The sequence below is a fragment of the Macaca nemestrina genome, chromosome 6, assembly GCF_043159975.1.
Source record: "Macaca nemestrina isolate mMacNem1 chromosome 6, mMacNem.hap1, whole genome shotgun sequence".
NCBI lineage: Eukaryota > Metazoa > Chordata > Mammalia > Primates > Cercopithecidae > Macaca > Macaca nemestrina.
Window position 1 is genome coordinate 34,286,055 of NC_092130.1, and position 23,048 is coordinate 34,309,102.

General features: G+C 41.5%; 1 protein-coding gene across 1 annotated transcript; it reads left to right on the top strand.

The window, feature by feature from the left end:
- The first annotated feature begins 593 nt into the window (after positions 1-593).
- Positions 594-22,120, top strand: LOC105466925 (PLAC8 like 1). Its single transcript, XM_011716144.3, has 4 exons — positions 594-1,711; positions 7,989-8,125; positions 20,946-21,082; positions 21,965-22,120. The coding sequence occupies exons 1-4, from the start codon at positions 1,590-1,592 to the stop codon at positions 22,103-22,105; spliced, it is 537 nt and encodes a 178-aa protein (XP_011714446.2). The 5' UTR covers positions 594-1,589; the 3' UTR covers positions 22,106-22,120.
- Positions 22,121-23,048: the final 928 nt, after the last annotated feature.

Consider the following 23,048-nt stretch of genomic DNA (forward strand, 5'->3'; position numbering starts at 1 on the left):
TTATCTAACGGTTTTAATGCTTCTGAAGTTCCTGGTAAGTTGTTATGTTGGGGCTCTGCAAAATGGTGATATTCTAATGCTATTATTTCTTTTTCATAAATATTTGGCATTCTTTTGTAAAGCACATGCCTTTTTAATTCTTTTCATTTTATTTTTAAGTGAAAAAGCTGTGTAGCATGTGGATTAGTCACTTCATACAATAGACATTTGATTAGAAAAGTTGGGTGCAAATGAAATGTAAAAATATGGAGTCATAGCTTACATGTACAATGGTGGTTTATTCTTCAAAGGAATCTTACTGTAAATCTTTTTTTTTTTTTTTTTTTTTTTGCAAAGCTAGTATCACCTCTTAATGTCTGTTATTCTTATAAACCTGAATTTTCATGTAGGGCACATTTGTTCAACAAATTATTGAGAGCTTTTTATGTGCCAGACACTTTGGTAAGCACTTGGAATAGAGTAGTAAGCAGAAAAAACATACCTGTCCTTAATATAGGGTGCATCCTTACAGTTAAGAAGACAATGAAAGTTGCCCAGGCTGGTCTCCCTTGATTGAAGGCAGTTATGAAACTGTTTTTTGTGAGGAATCTTGATTTGGAAGGTATTACAGGCTTTTCCTAACAAACTGGTTCAAGTAAATGCTTTGAAGTTCAGAACCCTAAACAACCATTCTCTATGGGTCTGATGAAAAGAATATGTGGTATAATTGGCAGTATCCTCCTGATGTCTTTCTAATGTAATGTCGAATTATGATTGCAGATGCCTTTCCTCAACGTGAAATTTTGCCTAATTTTTTGTCTTAGGATATTTCCCAATGTTTCTAGGGTCCACACATCCATAAGACGTGTTCTAGAAGCATGATTCAGAGGTGTTGTGAGGACATCACCAGGCAAGCTCTGCTTTGGTTACTAGATTCCATATGGACTGGGTAGGAAAGAAGAAACACCACTTTCCTGGCATTACCAATGAAGTTAATGGAAGAGCAGAGAATTTCTAGAAGTTCTGAAAAGGCTTTGAGGCTTGTGGCAATCTACCATAGCTCAAACTTGAGGAGACCACCTTTCATAAGTTGGATTCAAATACAATACCTTCCCTGAAAGACATTTTTTTGCTCCACTTTTGGGTTGGCTGTGGGACTTGCATTATTTTGCTAAATTGGACCAGCAGTTCTGGGGATGAAGGGAGGTCCCTGCTGCTTCTCAGTCACATGGCATGGCAGAAATCTGCAGCCTTCGGAATCTTCCAAGGAACAGTCAAGTGGCACTTAGCTAGATAAATGTTTACTAGAGGCATCTCTTAAAACAAAGAGTTTTCCACCAAAGATAAGTCTTTTTCTTTTTCTACTTACTCTATAATCCAGCAGTATCTCCCTATAGATTAGTAAGATGAATGTGTCCACAGTTAGGTGTATACCTGTCTTTTAAGAAAAAAGATGTCTGTCAGTTACACTGCTATGACCTCAGGTTCCAGAATATTAAGGGAACATTCTTTCAAGAGATGTTTCACTTTGGACTAATCCTAAGTTTAGAAACCAGCTTATTGCCGAAGGGAAAAAGGATAGCCCAAGTGACAAGAAAACACTTCTCACTATGAATTGGTTTGGAAGTAACTTCTTCAAGTCTTCTGAGGATCTTTCCTTACTCAATATACACTCACCTCTGTTGTCATGTATGTCATCTGAAGATGAACAATATTTTATTTCCAGCTTGAGGTAGGGAATAAGATGAATTTTTCCCCTAGCTTTTGCTCTTTAGTTGGTCTATCAAATCAACCTCTGCTTACAAGGAGCCAGGGAAAAGGAAACTGGGCTTGGGAAGAAAGTGGTTGATATCTTTTCTCCATGTAAACTTGAAAAAGGGCACCTGATTTGTTCCTTCTGGCCTTTCTTGGCTGGTGACAAGAAAAGGGCTGGCTTGGGTGAAATGGTATTTATTTATTCTTAACTTAAAATGTGGAACCCTGACCAAGCAGAACTTTATTTTTAGAGACTGCCAATCATTTCTACCCGTTTGAAATAAAAACTCAAGGGTTTTGGCTTCAGCTGAATTGGAAATATTCAAGGAGGCCTAGGTGCAAGGCAAAATGATTTCTCAGTACTTCCAGGTGTGATTACGGAAGAGTGACATGAAACATCAAGGCTGAAGGACCAGGCATGTGGGAGAGGTGGTAGGGCTTGTGCTAGAAGAGGAAGAGGAATTGAGTGAAGTCAAAAAGGGGGAAAAGTATGTATCTCATCTATCAAACTTTAGCAGGAGTTAGCCTTCTACCTCCTGAGTTAAAGCCTCCCTCAGCTTCTGAGGGTTAGGGTCACCAACCGTCTTGGTTTGCCTGGAACTGTACTGGTTTTAGCACTAAAAGTTCCCTATCCTGGGAAAACCCTTGGTCCTGGGCCAACTGGAATGATTGGTTACCCTGACTGAATTTTTTTTTTTTTTTTAAGAGATGGGGTCTGAGGCCAGGCGCAGTGGCTCATAACCTGTAATCTTAGCACTTTGGGAGGCCGAGGTGGGCAGATCACCTGAGATCAGGAGTTTGAGACCAGCCTGGCCAACATGGTGAAACCCCGTCTTTACTAAAAATACAAAATTAGCTGGTGTGGTGGTGCATGCCTGTAATCCCAGCTACTAGGGAGGCTGAGGCAGGGGAATCGATTGAACCCCCGAGGTGGAGATTGCCGTGAGCCGAGATTGCACCATGGCACTCCAGCCTGGGCGAAAGAGTGAAACACTGTCTCAGAAAAAGAAAAAAGAGATGGATCTTGCTCGTGGGTTTAAGCAATCCTCTCACCTCAGTCTCCCTTGTAGCTGGGATTTTAGGTGTGCACCACCATGCCTGGCCATCACTCTGAATCTTAAGGCATTTGGGTAGCACATATGACAACTGAAAACCTGGTCCAGCTTTCCTTTCTCCTTCCTTTGTTTCTGAGAAAAGTATACAGAGTGCCCTAGAGCATACACAAGATCCTGAAGTTAGAATAATAACAGTGGCCATCAACTTCATGCCTACTACGTGTCAGGTACATGATCTTGTCTAATACTCTGGCAACTGAGGAGCTAGGATATTTTAAATCAAATTTTATGGAGGAGGAGACCAGAGCTGAGGGTTGTGACAGTTGTGTTTTCTAAGATCAAACAACCAGAATGTAACTATTTGAACTTTTTTGTGTCTGAAATTAAAATCTTTGCTCTTTCTACTAGATGAAGAACTTGTGAAATTTGATAGGTAAATGAGCATCTTCTCTGGTTTAGCAGAGCTTTGTGGCCAGAAGCTTCATCCACTGTTTGCATACTCATTCCTGTTCTTCATGGTAGCATAAGATTCCCTGAGTGTAGAATATAGAAAATCTGTCTAGGAAGCTACAAAAACTACTTGAGTCTGATACCTGTAGCAGCCCCTGAATAATCTTTCAGTTCTTAATGAACTACTGAGTTCCTGGTATATGGAAGATACTCAGTGAAAGGTAGCTATGGTTGTTATTTTAATTACAACACGTGAGCAATCATTTTGAACTGAAATGTCTTAGCCAATGTATGTCAATTCAAACATTTTAATATAAAAATAACCGAAGACTTGGTATTAAGGAAATAAATAATATATTTATCCTTGAGTTCAAAATTAGACAAACAGCCTAGACAATAAAGCAAGACCCTCATCTCTACAAAACATTAAAAAAATTAGCTGGGGATGGTGGCATGTGCCTGTGGTCCCAGCTAGTTGAGAGGCTGAGGCAGGAAGATCTCTTGAGCCCAGGAGTTCGAGGTTGCAGAGAGCCATAATCATGCCACTGAACTCCAGCCTGGGTGACAGAGCAAGACCCTGTTTCAGAAAGAACACACACACACACACACACACACACACACACACACACACACAAAAGGTAAACACAGAAAAAAAACCATTTTTTTTTTCCACTAAGGAAAAGCTATCCTCTTAGTTATTTGATTTGGAATGGATAGAACACAGTCTTCCTTGCTATAATAAATGGTGTCACACATATAATACTGAGTTAGAAGCAAAAATTCTATTCTAAGGCTGCAAGCTATAAATGGTTCATTCCTAATCCATGCATTTAGCCCTAAGAAATCCCTCTACTAAAAGATGATTGAAGCTCTTAGCCCAATGATGGAAGCACCAACTTGTGGCCATCACATTGAAAGGTAAATGCCTTTGTGTGGAGGCATGCAGAAAGCTAAATTTTAGGCTACGCTCTGCTTGTATTTCATCAATTCATGCCCAAGACCTGTGGCTTTACTAGAGAATGAAACACAGTAAAGTTCACATAAATTTGTAGCTAGCCTTGAGGAGGACTCAAATATAACAGAAGAGACAAGCGAATCTATTTGGTCCAATTCAACAAATACTTACCATGTACCCATGAGGTTTCAGGGTAGTGTGCGGGATACTGGGTATACAGGGAGGAACAGCATATGCCCCCAACCTCAGGGAGCCATATGGAGGGAGAAGAAATAAGACATATAAAAGTAGTTTCTTCAGGGCCAATTCAAATCAGCATAGATGTCTTAGTCTATTTCGGTTGAGGTAGCAAAATACCATAGGCTGTGTGGCTTAAACAAAAGAAATAATTTTCTCACAGTTCTGGAGAATGGAAGTCTGAGATTAGAGTGCCAGCACAACTGAACTCTGGTGAGGACTTTCTTCCTGGTTTGCAGTGTGCTGATGTGGCCTTTCCTCTGTACATGCATGTAAAGAGACAGCAATCTCTCTTAAGGCCACTTTTTTTTTTTTCTTTTTTTTTTTTTGAGACCGGGTCTTGCTCTGTTGCTTAGACTGGAATGCAGTGGTGCAATCTCGGCTCATTGCACCCTCTTCCTCTCAGGGTCAAGAAATCCTCCTACCTCAGCCTCCCAAGTAGCTGGGACCACAGGTGCATGCCACCATGCCTGGCTAACTTTTTGTATTTTTAGTAGAGATAGGGTTTCACCATGTTGCTCAGGCTGGTCTTGAGCTCCTGAGCTCAAGCAATCCACCTGCCTTAGCCTCCCAAAGTGCTGGGATTATAGGCGTGAGCCACTGTGCCTGGCCTAAGGCCACCAAACTTACTGAATCAGGATCTCACCCCTACAGCTTCCCTTAACTTTCATTACTTCCTAAGTGCCGTGTTTCCAAATACATTCACATTGGGGGCTAGAACTTCAACATACATGCATTTTGGGGAATGCAATGCAGTCTGCAGAAATGGGCCCTAACTTACATCATAACAAACATATTAAAATGTACTCATACATTTGTTATATCCACATATATATATTTTTTTCTGTACAATACTTGAAAGAATTTTTATAATTTTGTTTTTGAGATTGTTTGACTATGAATAACTCATTTATTTATGACTAGTTGCTGCTTCTTTGCAACCATTCATATTTGGGAATTTTTGCGAAATGAGAAGTTATAAATTGTTTTCAAAATGTTAAATATTTGTATATTCGAAATTTGGCAATTAATAAAATTGACATAATGCTAGGTTTTTGTGTTTAATTGAGCATTAATTTATTTGCAGTTTTTATATTTTGAAGCTATTTTTTTTTTCCACAGTAGTTTCTTGAAAAGCTCGTCAGACCATGAGAACTGTCTACAATGCCTAATGGATAAAAGGGCTGGGGGTATTTCATAGTTCCACTTCACACTTCTAGACAGGTCACTTCCAACCTAACCTCTCTTCCAAGCTCTGGTACATCATTTCCAGGCCTTTGTTAAGTATTGTCTTGATTCTCACTGACATTTAGACTGAATATGTTCCAAACATCCCTACGTCGTATTCTCTTATTCTTTTTTTTTTTTTTACTTTTTGCCATCTCTCTTGCATTGACATCACCACCTAGCTAGTGGGAGACCACTGCAGTCACCATTACTAGTGTCCAAATCTACTGGTATCAGGTTTCAGAATGGCATGAATGCTTAAAAATTACCTGAAAGCCTTGTTTTATATTGATTTCTGTACCTAATTCTTGGAAATCTGTGCAGTTGGTCTGAGGGAAGGCTTGGGAATTTCTTTTTTTTAACAAGCTAATGTGCTGTCATCTTTGGGAAGGTGTGGACATGATCAGTATTGATGGGATGAAAAAGAGATGTGGATCTTAATAAGATCCACAGTGTAACTTATACTATAATACCATGAAATTCCATTGGCTGTATTGCCAGAAATCTGAGGTAATGGGCTCCACAGCTGTTTCCAAGATGCCTCCAGAATGTTGTCTTAAGGGTAGTTAGGAACTGCCCATTCAGTTCAGTTCCTTCTCAGTATCCCTTCAGGAAAGGTTAAAAATCCTTGAGATGCAGCTCACTCAGAGTTACTTTGTCACACATCCCCTGGGCACAGTAAATGATGTCCTTCAATAGACACAATAATCTCATGAGGTAGTTTTTTCATCAGAATCAATGGAAAGCAGAGAGGTAAAGTTGCTTAACCAAGGTCAAGCCTCCAGGAATGCTGGGATTTGAACTGAGGCCTCGATTCCACATTTGTGAATTTAACTATTTGAAACACTGAGGAAGTAGACTGGACATTGAGCTTGAATTCTGCTTTGGCCTCCAGGCCATGTGTGCCAGGTGCTGAACTTTGGTGACTATTACTGCAACAACTGTTTTTTTTTTTTTTTGAGACGGAGTCTTGCTCTGTCGCCCAGGCTGGGGTGCAGTGGCACGATCTCAGCTCACTGCAACCTCCGCTTCCTGGGTTCACGAAATTCTCCTGCCTCAGCCTCCTGAGTAGCTGGGATTTCAAGTGCACACCACCATGCCCGGCTAATTTTTGTATTTTTGGTAGAGATGGGGTTTCACCATGTTGGCCAGGTGGTCTTGAACTTCTGACCTTGTGATCCGCCCGCCTCTGGCTACCAAAGTGCTGGAATTACAGGCATAAGCCATCGCACCCTACTGCAACAACTGTTATAGGAAGAAATGCTGCTATCTCTTATTTTGTCTCAACTATGAGGCAGTCTCTTTCTTTAATTCTTCTTAGTACATCAGAAATCAGGTGCAAACTCTTAATGAGGTTTGCCGAAAGAGAAGCACAAAGCAGAATAATTACCACACTGCACAGGCTCAGACATTCTAGGGCCCTTCTACCCCACTCTTGACCCACCCCTTCTATGAGGCCAGGTGCAATTTACCCTTCACTATGGAAATCACTCCAGACATGCCCTTGGTTGAAGTTCAGGCAAAACTGATTTTCAGCCCCAGAAAGAGAAGTTTTTCCTTACCTCACTTTTGAAGCCCAGCCACCAGGTTTTCATTTTCTAATTCAGAATGATTGACAATAGGAATATTCATTCCTTTCTGGGAAAATCAACCCAAAGTATACTTTGTGGTACCACTAGGTCAATCATACAGTAATTTGTTCTCAAGACATATTCTGAAGTCTGGGTTATTCACTTAAATGATACCCATGTCAACTTCAACAGCCTAGTCCAGGTTTCAGTCTGCCCATTCAGTTCAGTTCCTTCTCAGTATCCCTTCAGGAAAGGTTAAAAATCCTTGAGATGCAGCTCACTCAGAGTTACTTTGTCACACATCCCCTGGGCACAGTAAATGAATCAGATGTCCTTCAATAGACACAATAATCTCATGAGGTAGTTTTTTCATCAGAATCAATGGAAAGCAGAGAGGTAAAGTTGCTTAACCAAGGTCAAGCCTCCAGGAATGCTGGGATTTGAACTGAGGCCTCGATTCCACATTTGTGAATTTAACTATTTGAAACACTGAGGAAGTAGACTGGACATTGAGCTTGAATTTGCATGTCAGGATTTAGAACAATAATTCTATTAATAGAGATGAGGCAAAAAGCCAGAAGAGAAGGTATGATGGAGGAGGAGAAGGGAGGGAGATGGCAGGGTCTATCTGGGCTATGAATTATGAGCCTCTTGGCATCATTGGGTCCCTATCTCTTCTTTATGGTTCTGACTTGGCTTAATGGTTATTGTTCTGAAACACCTTTGTTTCCAAGTTAATCATCATCCTTGACTCTCCAGGGCCCGTGTACCAGCCAGTGCTGTGGTGAAGCAGCCTGTTCAGGGAGCCAGTGGCAGGACGACAATCACAGCAATTGTCCAGACTGGCGGGGGCTGGAGCACCGGTCTCTTCAGTGTCTGCAGAGATAGGAGAATTTGTACGTTTTTCCTCCTCATTTAAGTTCCTCCTTACTATTTTCTTTTCCAAGACATCAGTGAGTGGAAAAGCTACAGCAGGCACAAGGAAAGAAATTAAATGGTTTCAGAATAACTGGACTAATCGTTCAGTGACTCAAATGTACTCCTTGTCTGGAAAAATCTTGCTTTTCAGAGATATGGATGCTTTTATAGAATAAGTGGTGCCTTCAAAGATTTCTAAATGACAGACTCCACTGTTGGCAAAGTGCATAAAATGAGCTTTCTTATCCAGTGCTGGTGGGAGTGTAAATTGCTACAACTCTTCTGGGGGATGGTTTAGCAATCCATATAGAAAGAACTTCAGCTGTTGCACAGCTTTTGACCCAGTAATTACATTTTTAGGAGTCTAAGGAAATAAATCATGTGCAAAGATTTAGCAGGAACATTAAATTTTGCAGCATTAGTTATTACAGCAGAAACCTGGAACAACTTAAATGTCCGACAAGAGGAATCCACACAATGAATTATTATACAGCCACGAAAAGTCATATTGTAGAATAATATTTAATGAGATGAAAAGATGATTTGGATACATTTTTAAGTTAAAGAAACACATTGCAAACCTGTGCACAGTAGATGCCATTTTTTTTGGAGAGAGGAAAACATTTTTTAAATGTCTGGAAGAATACAAATACAAATATTTATAGCAGATGTCTCCAGATGGTAGGTTAATGGATAATGTTTATTTCCTTTTTGCTTTTCTTTTTTCAGTTGTCTTGGAAGAATACGTAGTACTCATATCAACAAGAACAATCACAAAAAGAAACTCCCTTCCTTGACTGAAATCCTTTCAGACACTGGTTAGACACTTTTCAGCTCTAAAGAGGGGCAAATAACACTGTCCTTTGGCTACATGAGTCCCCCCGGGCTTAGAGTTCAAAGCTCATCAATTCTATTTTTACCTTAGGACATTCTGACCCATCTTTGGTACCACATGTCAGGATCCCCTTCCAGGACCTGATGGTCTTGCCCTAGGGAGCAATTGGATCACAGCTTCTCTCTGGGAGGAGGGAGGGTGTGTGTGATGGCTGAGGGTCAGTCTCTTAAGTTCAAAATCCAACAGACCCTGGGTAAAATATTTTTGAAGGATATAGCAGCCTTCTGGGAAGATCTGAATTTGTACTAAAGCCTCACAGGACATACCAGCCAGAGAACTCTGAGTAAGTACTCATTCAGCTGAATCTTCCCTGTGACCCACAGCTTGGCAAGTCTCTTCCTGTCACTGCTACCCATAGGATTTCTGACCAGACAATTATGGAAGCTGTTCTCTGGTTCTCTCAGAATTCTTCCTGATTCTCTGCTCTTTTCATGACTTTGGTAGTCACCCAGTACTAAGGTACAGAGAGCATAGAGTAGCCATGCACAAAGGTGCAGATCTGGTCCCAGAGTAATAAGTGGACCATTTTCTTTCATAGATTATGGTTGGCGGTTGGGGGAACTTCAGTGCACTTGTAACTAGGGCAAAGCCTGGACTATGGTGTAGTGGTTAGGAGAACAGCTTCATATCGTATATACACCTTGAATCCTAACTCTGGCTCTTACTGGCCATGTAACTTTGAACAAGTCCTTTGGGTCTTCATTTTTCCACCTCTAAAATGAAGATAATAAAGGTGCCTAGCTCAAGGGTTACTGTAAAGATGAAAACAGATCATGTGTAGAACCCACTCTTAACACTGGTTTGAGGCGTAACTGGATCAGTTAGGGATTTAGGGTTGCAAGCTGTACTAGGTTGAGTAGTGTCACCTTGAAATCCATGTTCACTTGGAACCTCTGAATGTGACTTTATTTGGAAATAGAGTGTTTACAATGTAGTTGAATTAAAGTCAATCCTTATTTATAAGAAGAGAGAGATTTGGACACAGACACACAAAGGAGAAGGCCATGTGAAGACAGAGGCAGAGACTGGAGTGACACATCTGCAAGCCAAAGAGCTCCAGCAATTGCCAGCAACCCCCAGAAGCCAGGAAAGAGACAGGGAACAGATTTTCCCTCGGACACCCCAAAAGGAGCGAACTCTGCCAACACTTTGGTTTCACACCTCTAACCTCCAGAATTCTCCCATGAGAGAATAATTCCTGTTGTTTTAAGCCAACCAGTTTGTGGTATTTTGCTACGGCAGCCCTAGGAAACGAACATATAAGCCAACATCGAATTTCATTAGAAGGCCATAGGATAGCTCATAGAATCAATGAGCCAGCTAAAAGCCAAGCCCAGAAAGGGACAAGACGCATTGTTATCAGGTGCTAGCTGACAGTCCGATCAGCTTTAAATGTTTTTATCTTTGTGTCATCCCCATCTGAGAATTGATGTTTCAGTGGAAGCAGCTCAATTTGCTCAGCTTGGATCATGTGCCTACTTCTTGACCAGGCCAGGGTTCTCTGAATGATAGTCCTACCAAATGGTTCACAATAAGGAAGGGATAATTTCCTAAATTTACTATTGGGGTGCAGCTACCAGGAAAATTCAAAAAAATATCATTACAATGCCCTTAGTAAATCTTAGCTATTAATATTACTGTTATTTAAAAAAATTATCCTTCAGCATGTTGAGAGCAAAGAGTGGATGAGTCAGAAGGTTTCTATAAGATGCTGCAGAATGATTTCTACATAATTCTAAGAGCACCTAGAAAAGCTGGTCAAGGAGTTCTCACTTCTCAGCCATACTGTTTGCCTCAAGCATTGCTTCACTGTTCACCTCTGCTCTCAACCCGCATCAACGCTCAGGAACACCAACCACACTTCCTGAGGATTCCCTGGTTGTCCACTTGAGAGCCCATTCTAGTGAGAAGGGGAGAAGAAAGGATATGTGGAGAAATACAATATTCTTTACAATTGGCACGAAGGAAAGGCCATGGATAGGGTTCAAGGTGATTTCCAATGTTGTGTCGTAATTTTTGTTCCCTAGTTGTGCTTCCATGTTGTGACTGCTCGTAGTGTTTTAAAGTTAATTGTCTTAGAAGAAAACCTAAAGGTAATATATTACTGTGTACACTCATTATCTGCACTGTAATTCTGAGGATGCTGCTGGAGTGTGAGTGCTACAAGTCTTTGATTTCTTCCCCTCCTTATTCAGAAAGACTTTTAACTGGGGATTGTTTTGTCCACAAAGTTTTATTTCGAGTAAATCACTGTGTACATCGTTTTGACAGACTTGGGAACAAAGGGAGATCTTCTCATGACTGTTCCATGCCAGATTCCCATCCTGGGACATTTTTCCTTCAATTGCTGAGAATTATTGCTACAATTTGTCATCCATTAAGCAAAGGGTACATTATGAACAGCAGTGATTTCCATTTCTTTTTGACATTTTGCTTCTTCATTTTATTGTAATTACGTATTTTAAGTGCCTCCTTCTTCCCACCTCTGTGTTTTCATCTGAATTCACACTGCACTGGGATTAGCAAATGGGTGTCTCTGTGTCCTTTGAAGATAGGGTAGCTGAGAGCTCAGATGTGAAGATTAAACTGAAGTGAAATAAGTGGCTGCTAAGTGGCATTGTGAGTAAAAGACTGGGCAGTCCAGCTTTGGGAATGTTTGTGATGTGGCCTCAGAGAAGGTTTATGCGGAAGGTGTAATCAACTCCTAATTCAGCTCATGTTTCAACCATGTTTACTGAGTTTCTTCCCATGTATAGGCGCAAGGTGGGTGATACAGACATATTAGTGAATAGGTCAGAGACAGTGTCTTAGAGGAGATGGATAATAAACAAATCTATAGGCCGGGCACGGTGGCTTCCCACCTATAATCCCAGCACTTTGGGAGGCCAACGCGGGCAGATTACCTGAGGTCAGGAGTTCAAAACCAACCATAGCCAACATGGTGAAACCCCATCTCTACTAAAAATACAAAATTAGCTGGGCGTGGTGGTACATGCCTGTAATCCTAGCTACATGGGAGGCTGAGGCAGGAGAATCTCTTGAACCCGGGAGGCAGAGGTTGCAGTGAGCTAAGATTGTGTGACTGCACTCCAGCCTGAGCGACAGAGCGAAACTGTCTCAAAACAAAACAAACAAAACAACAACAGCAAAAATCTGTAAACAAAACAATTGCAGTTGTGAGAAATGCCATGAAGAAATTTAACAGAGTGTTATGAAAGGCAATGACAGGAGAATGGGGTAAAGGACAGCCTCTCTGAGGAGCTGACTTAAGCTGTTACCTGAAGGATAGGAAAGAATCAGCCACTCAAACAGCTTCCCTGTAGCGAGCATTGTAAGCACCAGGCAGTAAAGAGACTGATGTGTAGTAGGAATTATCAGATACCCAAGGTGGGAAGAAGAAAGCAAACCAGAATTTTCCCTGGTTTTCTGGAAAAGGAAGGAGTCATGAGAAGACGTTGGACTGGGATTTGTGTCCTCACACTGCATCTCACGTAACCTGTAGACTCCCTGAAAGCAGGGACCACAGTTTTCTTGTTCAATGCTCTGATGCCCAGCAGAGCACTTAGACCACAGGAGACACTTAAACATATTTGCTGAGTAACACGTAAATGAATTTTAACTTGTATTCTCACTTGCTTCTTTGTCGTATTTAATTGAAAAACTCATAGAGCCTCAGAGTTAGAAGGGATCTTGCGAGTCAGCTTGTCTGGTCCCCCATCTGTTTGCCTAAATCCCCTCTGCAACATGCCAAGACCCGACAGCCTTGACTTTCTGAGCACTTCCAGGCAGGAGGGCTCATTTTCTTTGGACCCAGTTCACCACTTTAAAAAATTATTTTGAATAGACTGCCATGCACATAATGCAGAATTCAAAAGTACCTACCTTTTTCGTATATGAAAAGCAAGTAGTACTCCATCCTTGCGCTCTATCCACCTGGTTTTTCTCTCCAGAGTCAAATACCTTTACTTGAGTCCAGATATAGTCTATATACTTATACAGATATAAAAATCTAAAAAGTTAAAATAGATGTTTAATTATAAAAGTATTATATAATCATTATAAAAAAGAAAAATGCAAAAAACTATAAAGGAAATAAACAGCATCCTGTAATCCCAGCTCTTGGAGATAAATATTGTTAGTATTTTGGTATCTGTCCTTCTAGATGTTTTGCTTGTGTGTGTGTGTGTATAATTTATACAAGTGGTAGCACTGTAAACACATACTGTCTAGCACCTTTGGCTTATTTTAATTTAATAATATATCTCACATCACATTCTTCTGAAAGAAGTATAAAAGAAAAAAAACATATCTAGGTGATCAGACCATATCAACATATCCGGAGCTAATTTCTTAAAATTCAGCAAAGATTCGGCTAGGCGCTGTGACTCGGCCAAGTGCTGTAATCCCAGCACTTTGGGAGGCCGAGGCAGGCAGATCACAAGGTCAGGAGTTTGAGACCAACCTGGCCAATATGGTGAAACCCTGTCTCTACTAAAAATACAAAAATTAGCCAGGATTTGTGGCGGGCTTCTGTAATCCCAGCTACCTGGGAGGCTGAGGCAGGAGAATTGCTTGAACCCAGGAGGCAGAGGTTGCAGTGAGCTGAGATTGTGCCACTGCACTCCAGCCTGGGTGACAGAGCGAGATTCTGTCTGGAAAAAAAAAAAAAAAAACCTGCAGAGATTCCATTGTATGAATGTACCATAGCTTATTTATCTGAAAATCTCCATTGATGGACCTTTATGTGGTTTCCAGACTTTGCCATTCAAACCAATGCTAGATGACTATCACTGCACGGATGTCATTTTGCATGTGTGTGAGTATGTCTGTTGGATAAGCACTAAAGAGTAAACCTGCTGGTCAAACAGTATGTGCTTTTTTTTTTTTTTTTTTTTTTTGAGATGGAGTCTCGCTCTGTCGCCCAGGCTGGAGTGCAGTGGCCGGATCTCAGCTCACTGCAAGCTCCGCCTCCCGGGTTTACGCCATTCTCCTGCCTCAGCCTCCCGAGTAGCTGGGACTATAGGCGCCTGCCACCACGCCCGGCTAGTTTTTTGTATTTTTTAGTAGAGACGGGGTTTCACCGTGTTAGCCAGGCTGGTCTCGATCTCCTGACCTCGTGATCCGCCCGTCTCGGCCTCCCAAAGTGCTGGTATTACAGGCTTGAGCCACCGCGCCTGGCCTAGTATGTGCTATTTTAAATGTTGATAGATGTTGCCAAATGACTTTCCATTTGGAAGTTGTACTAATTTACACTCCCACCAGCAATGTATGAATATGACCCATTTCTTTTCTGAGCATCTCATTGTTAGAAAGTTCTGCCTCTTTTGCAATAATTGATCTGAAATGTGCCTCGCTGAAATTTCCACCCACCTTTCCCACTTCTACTCTCTGGGGCTCCACACTCTGGTTTTGTGTAGGTTTCTTTTCTTTCTCTTCACTTTCCTATGAGTTAGAAGGATGAATAATGAGCAATATTCCACACATGTGGGTGGAGCCCATCTCAGAGAACAGGCCTGGATCATTTATACTGCGGGTGCTTACATAACCACCAGGCCTTTAGGTGTAAGAGGAAGAAGCTAAATTTACCCCTTTTGAACCTGAGCTCCTTAAAAAAAAAAGACAAAAACAATTTTTTTCTTTTTTACTAGTAACAAATGAATACATTTACCTTGCAAAAAACGAAACATTACAGAAAAGGGAAGCATGTCCCTTCTTTTAATTTTATTTATTTATTTATAGAGGTAGGGTGTTGCTTGTTGCCCAGGCTGGAGTACAGTGGCATAATTACAGCTCATTATAACCTCGGACTCCTAGGTTCAAGTGATCCTCTTGCCTCAACCTCTAGAGTGACTAGGACTACAGGTGTGTGCCACTATGCCTGGCTAATTTTTAATTTTTAATTTTTTTTTTTTTTTTGTAGAGATGGAGTCTTGTTATGTTTCCCAGGCTGGTCTCAAACTCCTGGCCTCAAGTGATCCTCCTGCCTTGGCCTCCCAAAGTGTTGAAATCTTAGAGAGTTTCCTTCCTGATCTTTTTCTCTATATTTCTCTATATTTATAATGTAAATGGTATTATGTATTCTGCTGTGCATATCATTATGCAGTTTGATTTTTTTAAACTCAAAATTTGTCTTAGAGATTTAACTCTGTTGGTTCTTTTTTTTTTTTTCCAGTTGCCCAGGCTGGAGTGCAGTGGCACAATCCCGGCTCACTGCAAATGCTGCCTCCCGGGTTCACGCCATTCTCCTGCCTCAGCCTCCCAAGTAGCTGGGACTACAGGCGCCCACCACCACGCCCGGCTATTTTTTTGCATCTTCAGTAGAGATGGGGTTTCACCGTGTTAGCCAGGATGGTCTCAATCTCCTGACCTCGTGATCCGCCCACCTTGGCCTCCCAAAGTGCTGGGATTACAGGCGTGAGCCACCGTGCCCGGCACTCTGTTGGTTCTTAATTGATCTTTTGTATTCCACAGTATGTATTGTTGTACCGTTATAGTTTATTTGTACTTCAGTCTATTAATATACATTCATGTTGTTTTAAATTTAAAGTTACAAGTAATGCTGCAGTGACTTTTCTTGTACCTGTTGTACCTGCCTCTTTGTGAGCATGTATAAGCATTGGTCCAGGGTGGACACTGATAAGTGGAATCACTGGGTCCTAGAGGATGTAACATTTTCATAGATTCAGCAAAAATGCCTTCCAAAGTGACTGTGCTAATTTCTACTTCCATCTGTGTGTGGAGTACCTATTTCTTCATGACTCCCCACAATATATCATATTAACAATTTTTTTCTTTTTTGAGACAGAGTTTTGTTCTTGTCGCTCAGGCTGGAGTGCAGTGGTGCGATCTCGGCTCACTGCAACCTCCGCCCCTGGGTTCAAGCAATTCTCCTGCATCAGCCTCCTGAGTAGCTGGGATTACAGGCACCTGCCACCACGCCCGGCTAATTTTTTGTATTTTTAGTAGAGACAGGGTTTTGCCATGTTGGGCAGGCTGGTCTTGAACTCCTGACCTCAGGTGATCTGCCCTCCTTGGCCACCCAAAGTGCTGGGATTACAGGCGTGAATTACTGCCCCTGGCCTGACAAATTTTTTAAAATTGGCATTATCATGGATAATAAGTGGTTTCTGGATGTCTTAGTATTCATTTTCAATGACATTGAGCAACCTTTTGCCTTCATTATTGGCCATTTGTATTTGCTTTTCAGTGAGTTACCTGCCCATGTCCTATGCCCATTTTCTTCTTTTGTTTAATCTTCTATATGGTGATGTGCAGAAGTAGGTTTTTTTTTTTTTCTTTTTTGAGACAGGGTCTCATTCTCTTGCCCAGACTGGAGTGCAGTGGCCCGATCTCGGCTCATGGCAACCTCCACCTCTCAAGCTCAAGGGAGTCTTCTGCCTCAGCCTCCCGAGTAGCTGGGATTACAGGCGCACGCCACTACTGCCTGGCTAATTTTTGTATTTTTCGTAGGGATGGGGTTTCACCATGTTGGCCAGGCTGGTCTCGAACTCCTGACCTCAAATGATCCACCCACCTCGGCCTCTCAAAGTGTTGGAATTACAGGCATGAACCACTGCGTCTGGCCAAGAGTTCTTTATATATTCTAGATACTTATCCTTGGCCTGTGATATGTGTTGCAAAGTCTTTTCCTAGAGAGTCTTTAGAACAAAGGATCCCGTCATCCTGATTTTGTGCATCCCTTCTTGGGGTGTGACCTGGCAGTGTGTCCATATCCCACTGCATTCCTCACAGTACAGAGTAGCAACACTTGATGAAAGGATCTTTCTTAAAGAAGTTGAGGCCAGGCGCTGTGGCTCAGCCTGTAATCCCGGCACTTCAGGAGGCTGAAGTGGGCGGATCACCTGAGGTCGGGAGTTTGAGACCAGCCTGGCCAACGTGGCGAAACCCTGTCTCTACTAAACATAAAAAATTAGCCGGGCATGGTGGCGGGCACCTGTATTCCCAGCTACTTGGGAGACTGTGGCAGGAGAATTGCTTGAACCCAGGAGGTGGAAGTTGCAGTGAGCCGAGATTGTGCCATTGAACTCCAGCCTGGACGACAGAGGAAGACTTCATCTCAAAAAAAAAAGAAGTTGCCTGACTTAAGACTACCCTACAGGAATAAATGTAAAGTAGTGATAGGATACTGTCTAGCACACCAATCCACAACCACTGTGGCATAATAGATACATACATAAAACATGAGAACATAAGGCAATATGTATAGTAGTTCAGACTTTGGAACCAGACTACCTGAGTTAAATCTCACCTCTGCCTTTCAAATTGTGTGAATTTGGACAAATTACTTAAATCTTCTGGGCCTCAGTATCCTCATCTGTAAAATGGGGATAAGAAGAGTACCTGTAGGATTGTTGCAAAGATTAAATGAGTTAATATGTGAAGAGTGATTTTAACAGGGCTTGGTACATAGTGAACTCTGTATAAATATTAGCTATTATATAATAAAAATTTGTCCTTCATAGTGTTTTTTTAAAATCACACCTCATTTCTGCTTCAAAGTACAGTAATTGAATTTGAGGTATGTTTCTTTCAGCATCTAGTACTACCCCCTAATGAACACTTAGATAACATGATTATATGACAAAAAAGATTAAAACTAAAAACAAAAGCATGTTTTTTTAAAAAAAGCATATGAGTCATAAAAATATGGTGCAAGAGTTCAAATGCACTTAAACAATTTCTGTACAAAATACTTACTGAGAATGGTGGGCACTTCTCTTTGCCAGTTAAAGTGGTGCAGCTGAGGCAATCGTGTAAACACTATTTATTAGTCACTTAGTTTGCCAGCTTTACAATTAAGCATGTTTTGATTAATTTTTTTTATTTACAGGGATTGACACTATTTTGTAATCCACACATAAAGTGAGAGTCAATTGATTTTTATGTGCCATTGATTTCAAAATCCCCTAATTCAAGGTTACATACAGTGTGAGTACTCTGTACTCTCAGTAAATTTACTGGACCATTTGCTGTCCTCTAAGCTGTTCATACAAGTATCCAGGCTGGGTGGGACCTGCTGATCTACCTGAGATTACTTTTTAAATGTAGGGTGAAGTATCCCAGTCTTATTTGAGACTGAATTCAGAGTTTGCTTTGGGCCAAGAGATGTCTACAGTGGATGATTTAGTGACTCTCTTGAGACGCCCAAATAGATGAAATAGACGTTCTGATCTTTAAAGGCAGGCTGCTTTCTTCCCTGCCCCCATCCCTCATGCCCTTTGTATGCTTGTGCTACTTCATCCACTATTCGAAGTTGAAGTTCAGAGTCCTGGAGGCTTGGAGAGTCTACGATACAGAATTCCTAGCTTTTTGCCTCTTTGTCACTGAATTTGGGAGTGGGACTTTGAAGTGCTCACTGTGGGAGAACAAGGGGTAGCCAGAGGCAGGCCATTGTCAGGAAGCTCTTCAGTGTGCTGGTGTCATGGTATGTGAGCCTTTGCGTCTGGTGCACTAAAAGACAATGGTGACTACTTCACACTCACTAGAGTAGCTAAAATAAAAATGACTGACAATAGCAAATGTTGGTGAGGATGTGGAGCAATTAGAACTCTTGGCCAGGAGTGGTGGTTCATGCTTGTAATCCCAGTACTTTGGGAAGCCAAAATGGGAGGATTGCTTGAGCCCAGGAGTTCAGGCAACATACGGAGCCACCATCTCTACAAAAAATAAGAAAAAAGGTTAGCCAGGTGATATGGTTTGGATCTGTGTCCCCACCAAATCTCATAGGATTGTCATCCCCCATGTTGGAGATGGGGCCTGAGATTACTACATGGTACCAAGGGGGGATGGTGCCAAACCATTAGAAGCTGCCCCTGTGATCCAATCACAGTTGGATCCGTCCCCCATTGGTACCGTATAGTGAGTATGTTCTTATGAGATCTGGTTGTTTAAAAGTGTGTAGCACCTCTGCCTTTGCTCTCTTCCTCTTTCCCTGGCCACGTAAGACATGCCTGCTTCTCCTTAGCCTTCTGCCATGTTTGTAAGTTTCCTGAGGCCTCCCCAGAAGCAGAAGCTGCTATGCTTCCTGTACAGCTTGAGAAACCGTAAGGCAATGAAACCTCCTTTCTTTGTAAAGTACCCATTCTCAGGTATTTCTTTATAGCAATGCGAGAACAGACTAATACACTGGATGTGGTGGTGCATGCCTGTAGTCCCAATTACTCAGGAGGCTGGGATGAGACGATGAGAGGATCGCTTGAGCCTGGGAGGCTGAGGCTGCAGTGAGCCATGATCGTGCCACCGCACCCCAGCCTGGGTGACAGAGTGACACCCTGCCTCAAAATAAATAAATAAATAAATAAATAAAATAGAACTCTCATGCATTGCTGATGGGAGTCTAAAATGGTGCAAATATTTTGGAGAACTGTCTGTCATTTCTTGTAAAGTTAAACATATATCTACCCCATAACCTAGCAATTTCCATTCCAGGAATCCACCCAAATGAAATAAAAACATACGCCTGTGTAAACACTTACAGATGAGTCTTCATAGCAGTCTTATTAATAATAGCAAAAAATGAAATAATCAAATGTTTATCAATGGGAGAATGGAGAAACAATTTGTGGAATCTTGATACAATGGAATATGACTCAACTCTAAAAAAAGAGACATTCACACAACAGCATAGATGCATCAAAAACATGATGTTGAACGAAAGAAGTCAGATACAAAAGCAAACATGATTTCATTTATGTGAAGTCCAAGAAGAGGCAAAACTCATCCATAAGAATAGATATTGGAACAATGGTTGCCTCTAGTGGGCAACGGGAGGGTTGGGATTGATTGGAAAGGGACACAGGAGCTCTGGGGTGAGAGCAATGTTCCACACGTTTGGTTACTTGGGTATATGTGATTGTTGACGCTCATCCAACAAAACACGTATGGCCTGTGCATTTTCTTTTATAAAAATTACGCCTCCATAAAATATTTATTTAAAAAATTTTTAGAGATTATGGTTAGCTTGGAATTTTTGAGGTTTCACAGTCCTAATTATTTGCATTCATCAGAGTTGTCATCTTTTACAATGCTAGATGACATAACATCTTAACTGTATATCAGGGGTTTTTAACCTGTGGTCTGTTAATAATTTTCAATGAATCCATGAACTCCGTGAAATTGAATGCACAATTTTGCATGTCTATGTGCGTGTAGTTTTCTTTTCCCTTGTGGACTGAGTTCATAGCTATCATTGTACTCTCAAAATTGTCTGTGACCCAAAACATATTTAGAATAGAACCCCTGCGTTGGAAGGTTCATGCAGAATGTGTAGAAAACAATATCAGTAAAGATGAGTGAACTAATAAATGACAAATTGTTTCCGGTCGATGTTCAAGGAAACAAGCCCCTAATAGTTTGCAGATTGAAACTGGCAGATGTCAGTGACTCCAAGACACTAACATAAATTTGAATAACTTGGTCTGAGAAATAGAATAAAGCCCTGATAAGAACAGGAGGCAGAGTCAGTGTACTATAAAAGACCTTTCAATTACACTTATAGAAATAGATGTCTGTTATTCAAGAGTATACCATGTTTATTTTAAATATTGAAATTAGGTAGATGAACATAATGGAAGCAATAGTTATGATTCAACTGTAAAAAAATTATTTGATGCTTTTTCTCTTAACAGGAACAAAACAATTACCATAGTCAATGCTAACAGAATTGTATCAGGTTTAACAAAAGAAGGCAATTTTGATGTGGCTCAGTTATGGCAGTTTTCATACAATGAGTTTTGGGAATTGGTTATTTATTCTCAGTGTCTGATAGTAGGGAGACAGTGCAGCATTAAACTGGTGGCATAAAGTTTTAAATATTCTTTGAGATGTGAAGTTGCTCCAAGAAACCTGAGAACCTTGCCTTTTTTGGATGTGGTTATTGACAGGTTTCTGTGGTCTATTCTGTCCTATGTGTCTTGAGTGTGACATCGCCAGGCATTATGGAGAGTGTCTTTGTTGGCCGTTGTTACCTGGGTCCACCTTTGCACTGAGAATTGGCACCAGAGAGAGACATAAAATACAGGTAAGTGTGTCTGAAGGTATAAGTGAACCTGAATCTGTATGAAAACCTAGATGCCTTCCAAACCTGTGATTGTTCAAATAAAAAAAAGGGTGGGTGAGGATGTTGAAACATACCATGCCTTAGTGGGAAACTTTGAGAAAGGAAATACATTTAAAAATTTTATTCTTTACCAGGAAGTATAAGTTAATTAAAATACCATATTATTTTAGTAGAGATGGGGTTTTGCCACGTTGGCCAGGCTGTTCTCAAAGTCTCAAGTGATCCGCCCCCTTTGGCCTCCCAAAGTGCTGGGATTACAGGTGTGAACCACCATGCCTGGCCCAGACTGATACATTTTTAAGTGGAAAAAAAAAAGTAAAGCACAGAAGTATGGAACTATTTAAAAAGACTTTATATGTGTATGTTTCTGTAGACATAGAATTTATCTGGAAGTGGTTACAAGACACTGGTAACAACGATTACTTCCAGGCAGGCAACTGGATGGCTGGGGACAGCTGGAGAGAGGGACTTATTTTTTACTTCCTGTCCCTTCTTACACTGAAATTTTAGGCCAGTGCACTTATTACCTCCTCCAAAGAAAGAAATAATTATACATATTAGGTCCTAAGAGAAAGAACCAAGAAGTTGATAGAGAAATCAGTGGTTTCAATTATAAAGGCCCATATCAGAGGTCCTAAGGGCAGGGCTCTGAATCGCAGGTATTGATTAGCAATTCAGCTGCTTGGCACTTATACAACTTAGTGTCCCTGGGCATTGGCTTAAGGATGTTGGTGAACCTTTGAAGTCGTGGTTGAAGGGCCAGGAGGTAATACTGTACAGGTCCCTGGGGAAGAAAAATGAGCCTGTGTGACTACAACAGAACAGACTCTGGTCTTGCCCTAGGGCACGCTGTGTGAAGACTGGCTGGCGGTGCACTGCTGTTGGCCTTTTTCCATCTGCCAGGTGGCCCGCGAACTCAAGATGAGGACCTCCCAAGTCTATGAAATCTGTGCAGTCCCAATGACTAAGGACACCCTGGTTTGACAGAGCGAGATAATTCTTCTTCCTTACTCCCCAACACCCTCCTTTCAAACCTCTGAGTAGAACAACTGCTTTTTCCTAAGCTTTTACTGAAATGGTATAAAAATAAATGATTTTCCCCCTATTGTCTCTACTGTTCTTCTTTCTCTACACATGTCCCTGTTGATGACTTTATCATTTGTCTGAATTTGCTATTTCAGTACAGCCATATAAAGCAGATGTAGAGGTGAGTTTTCTGGTTTGTTTGTTTGTTTATTTTCTGAGACAGAGTCTTGGCTCTGTCACCCAGGCTGGAGTGCAGTGGCACCATCTCGCCTTCAAGCGATTCTCCTGTCTCAGCTTCCTGAGTAGCTGGGATTACAGGCATGCACCAACACACCTGGCTAATTTTTGCATTTTAAGTAGAGACGGGGTTTCAACATGTTGGCCAGGCTGGACTTGAACTCCTGACTTCAGGTGATCCACCCTCCTTGGTCTCTCAAAGTGCTGGGATTACAGACGTGAGCCATTGCGCCCAGCCTAGGGGTGAGTTTTGTGCCTCCCCTTTCCTGCTGGAGTTTTGGAAGCTTGCATTTTCCCCTCCAGATTTCTACTGCCATCCTGTCTTTTTTTTTTTTTTTTTTTGAGATGGAGTCTCACTTTGTCGCCCAGGCTGGAGTGCAGTGACCGGATCTCAGCTCACTGCAAGCTCCGCCTCCCAGGTTTATGCCATTCTCCTGCCTCAGCCTCCCGAGTAGCTGGGACTACAGGCGCCCGCTACCTCACCCGGCTAGTTTTTTGTGTTTTTTAGTAGAGACAGGGTTTCACCATGTTAGCCAGGATGGTCTCGATCTCCTGACCTCGTGATCCGCCCGTCTCAGCCTCCCAAAATGCTGGGATTACAGGCTTGAGCCACCGCACCCGGCCAACTGCCATCCTTTCATGAGAGATGTCTGAGAAGCTGGAA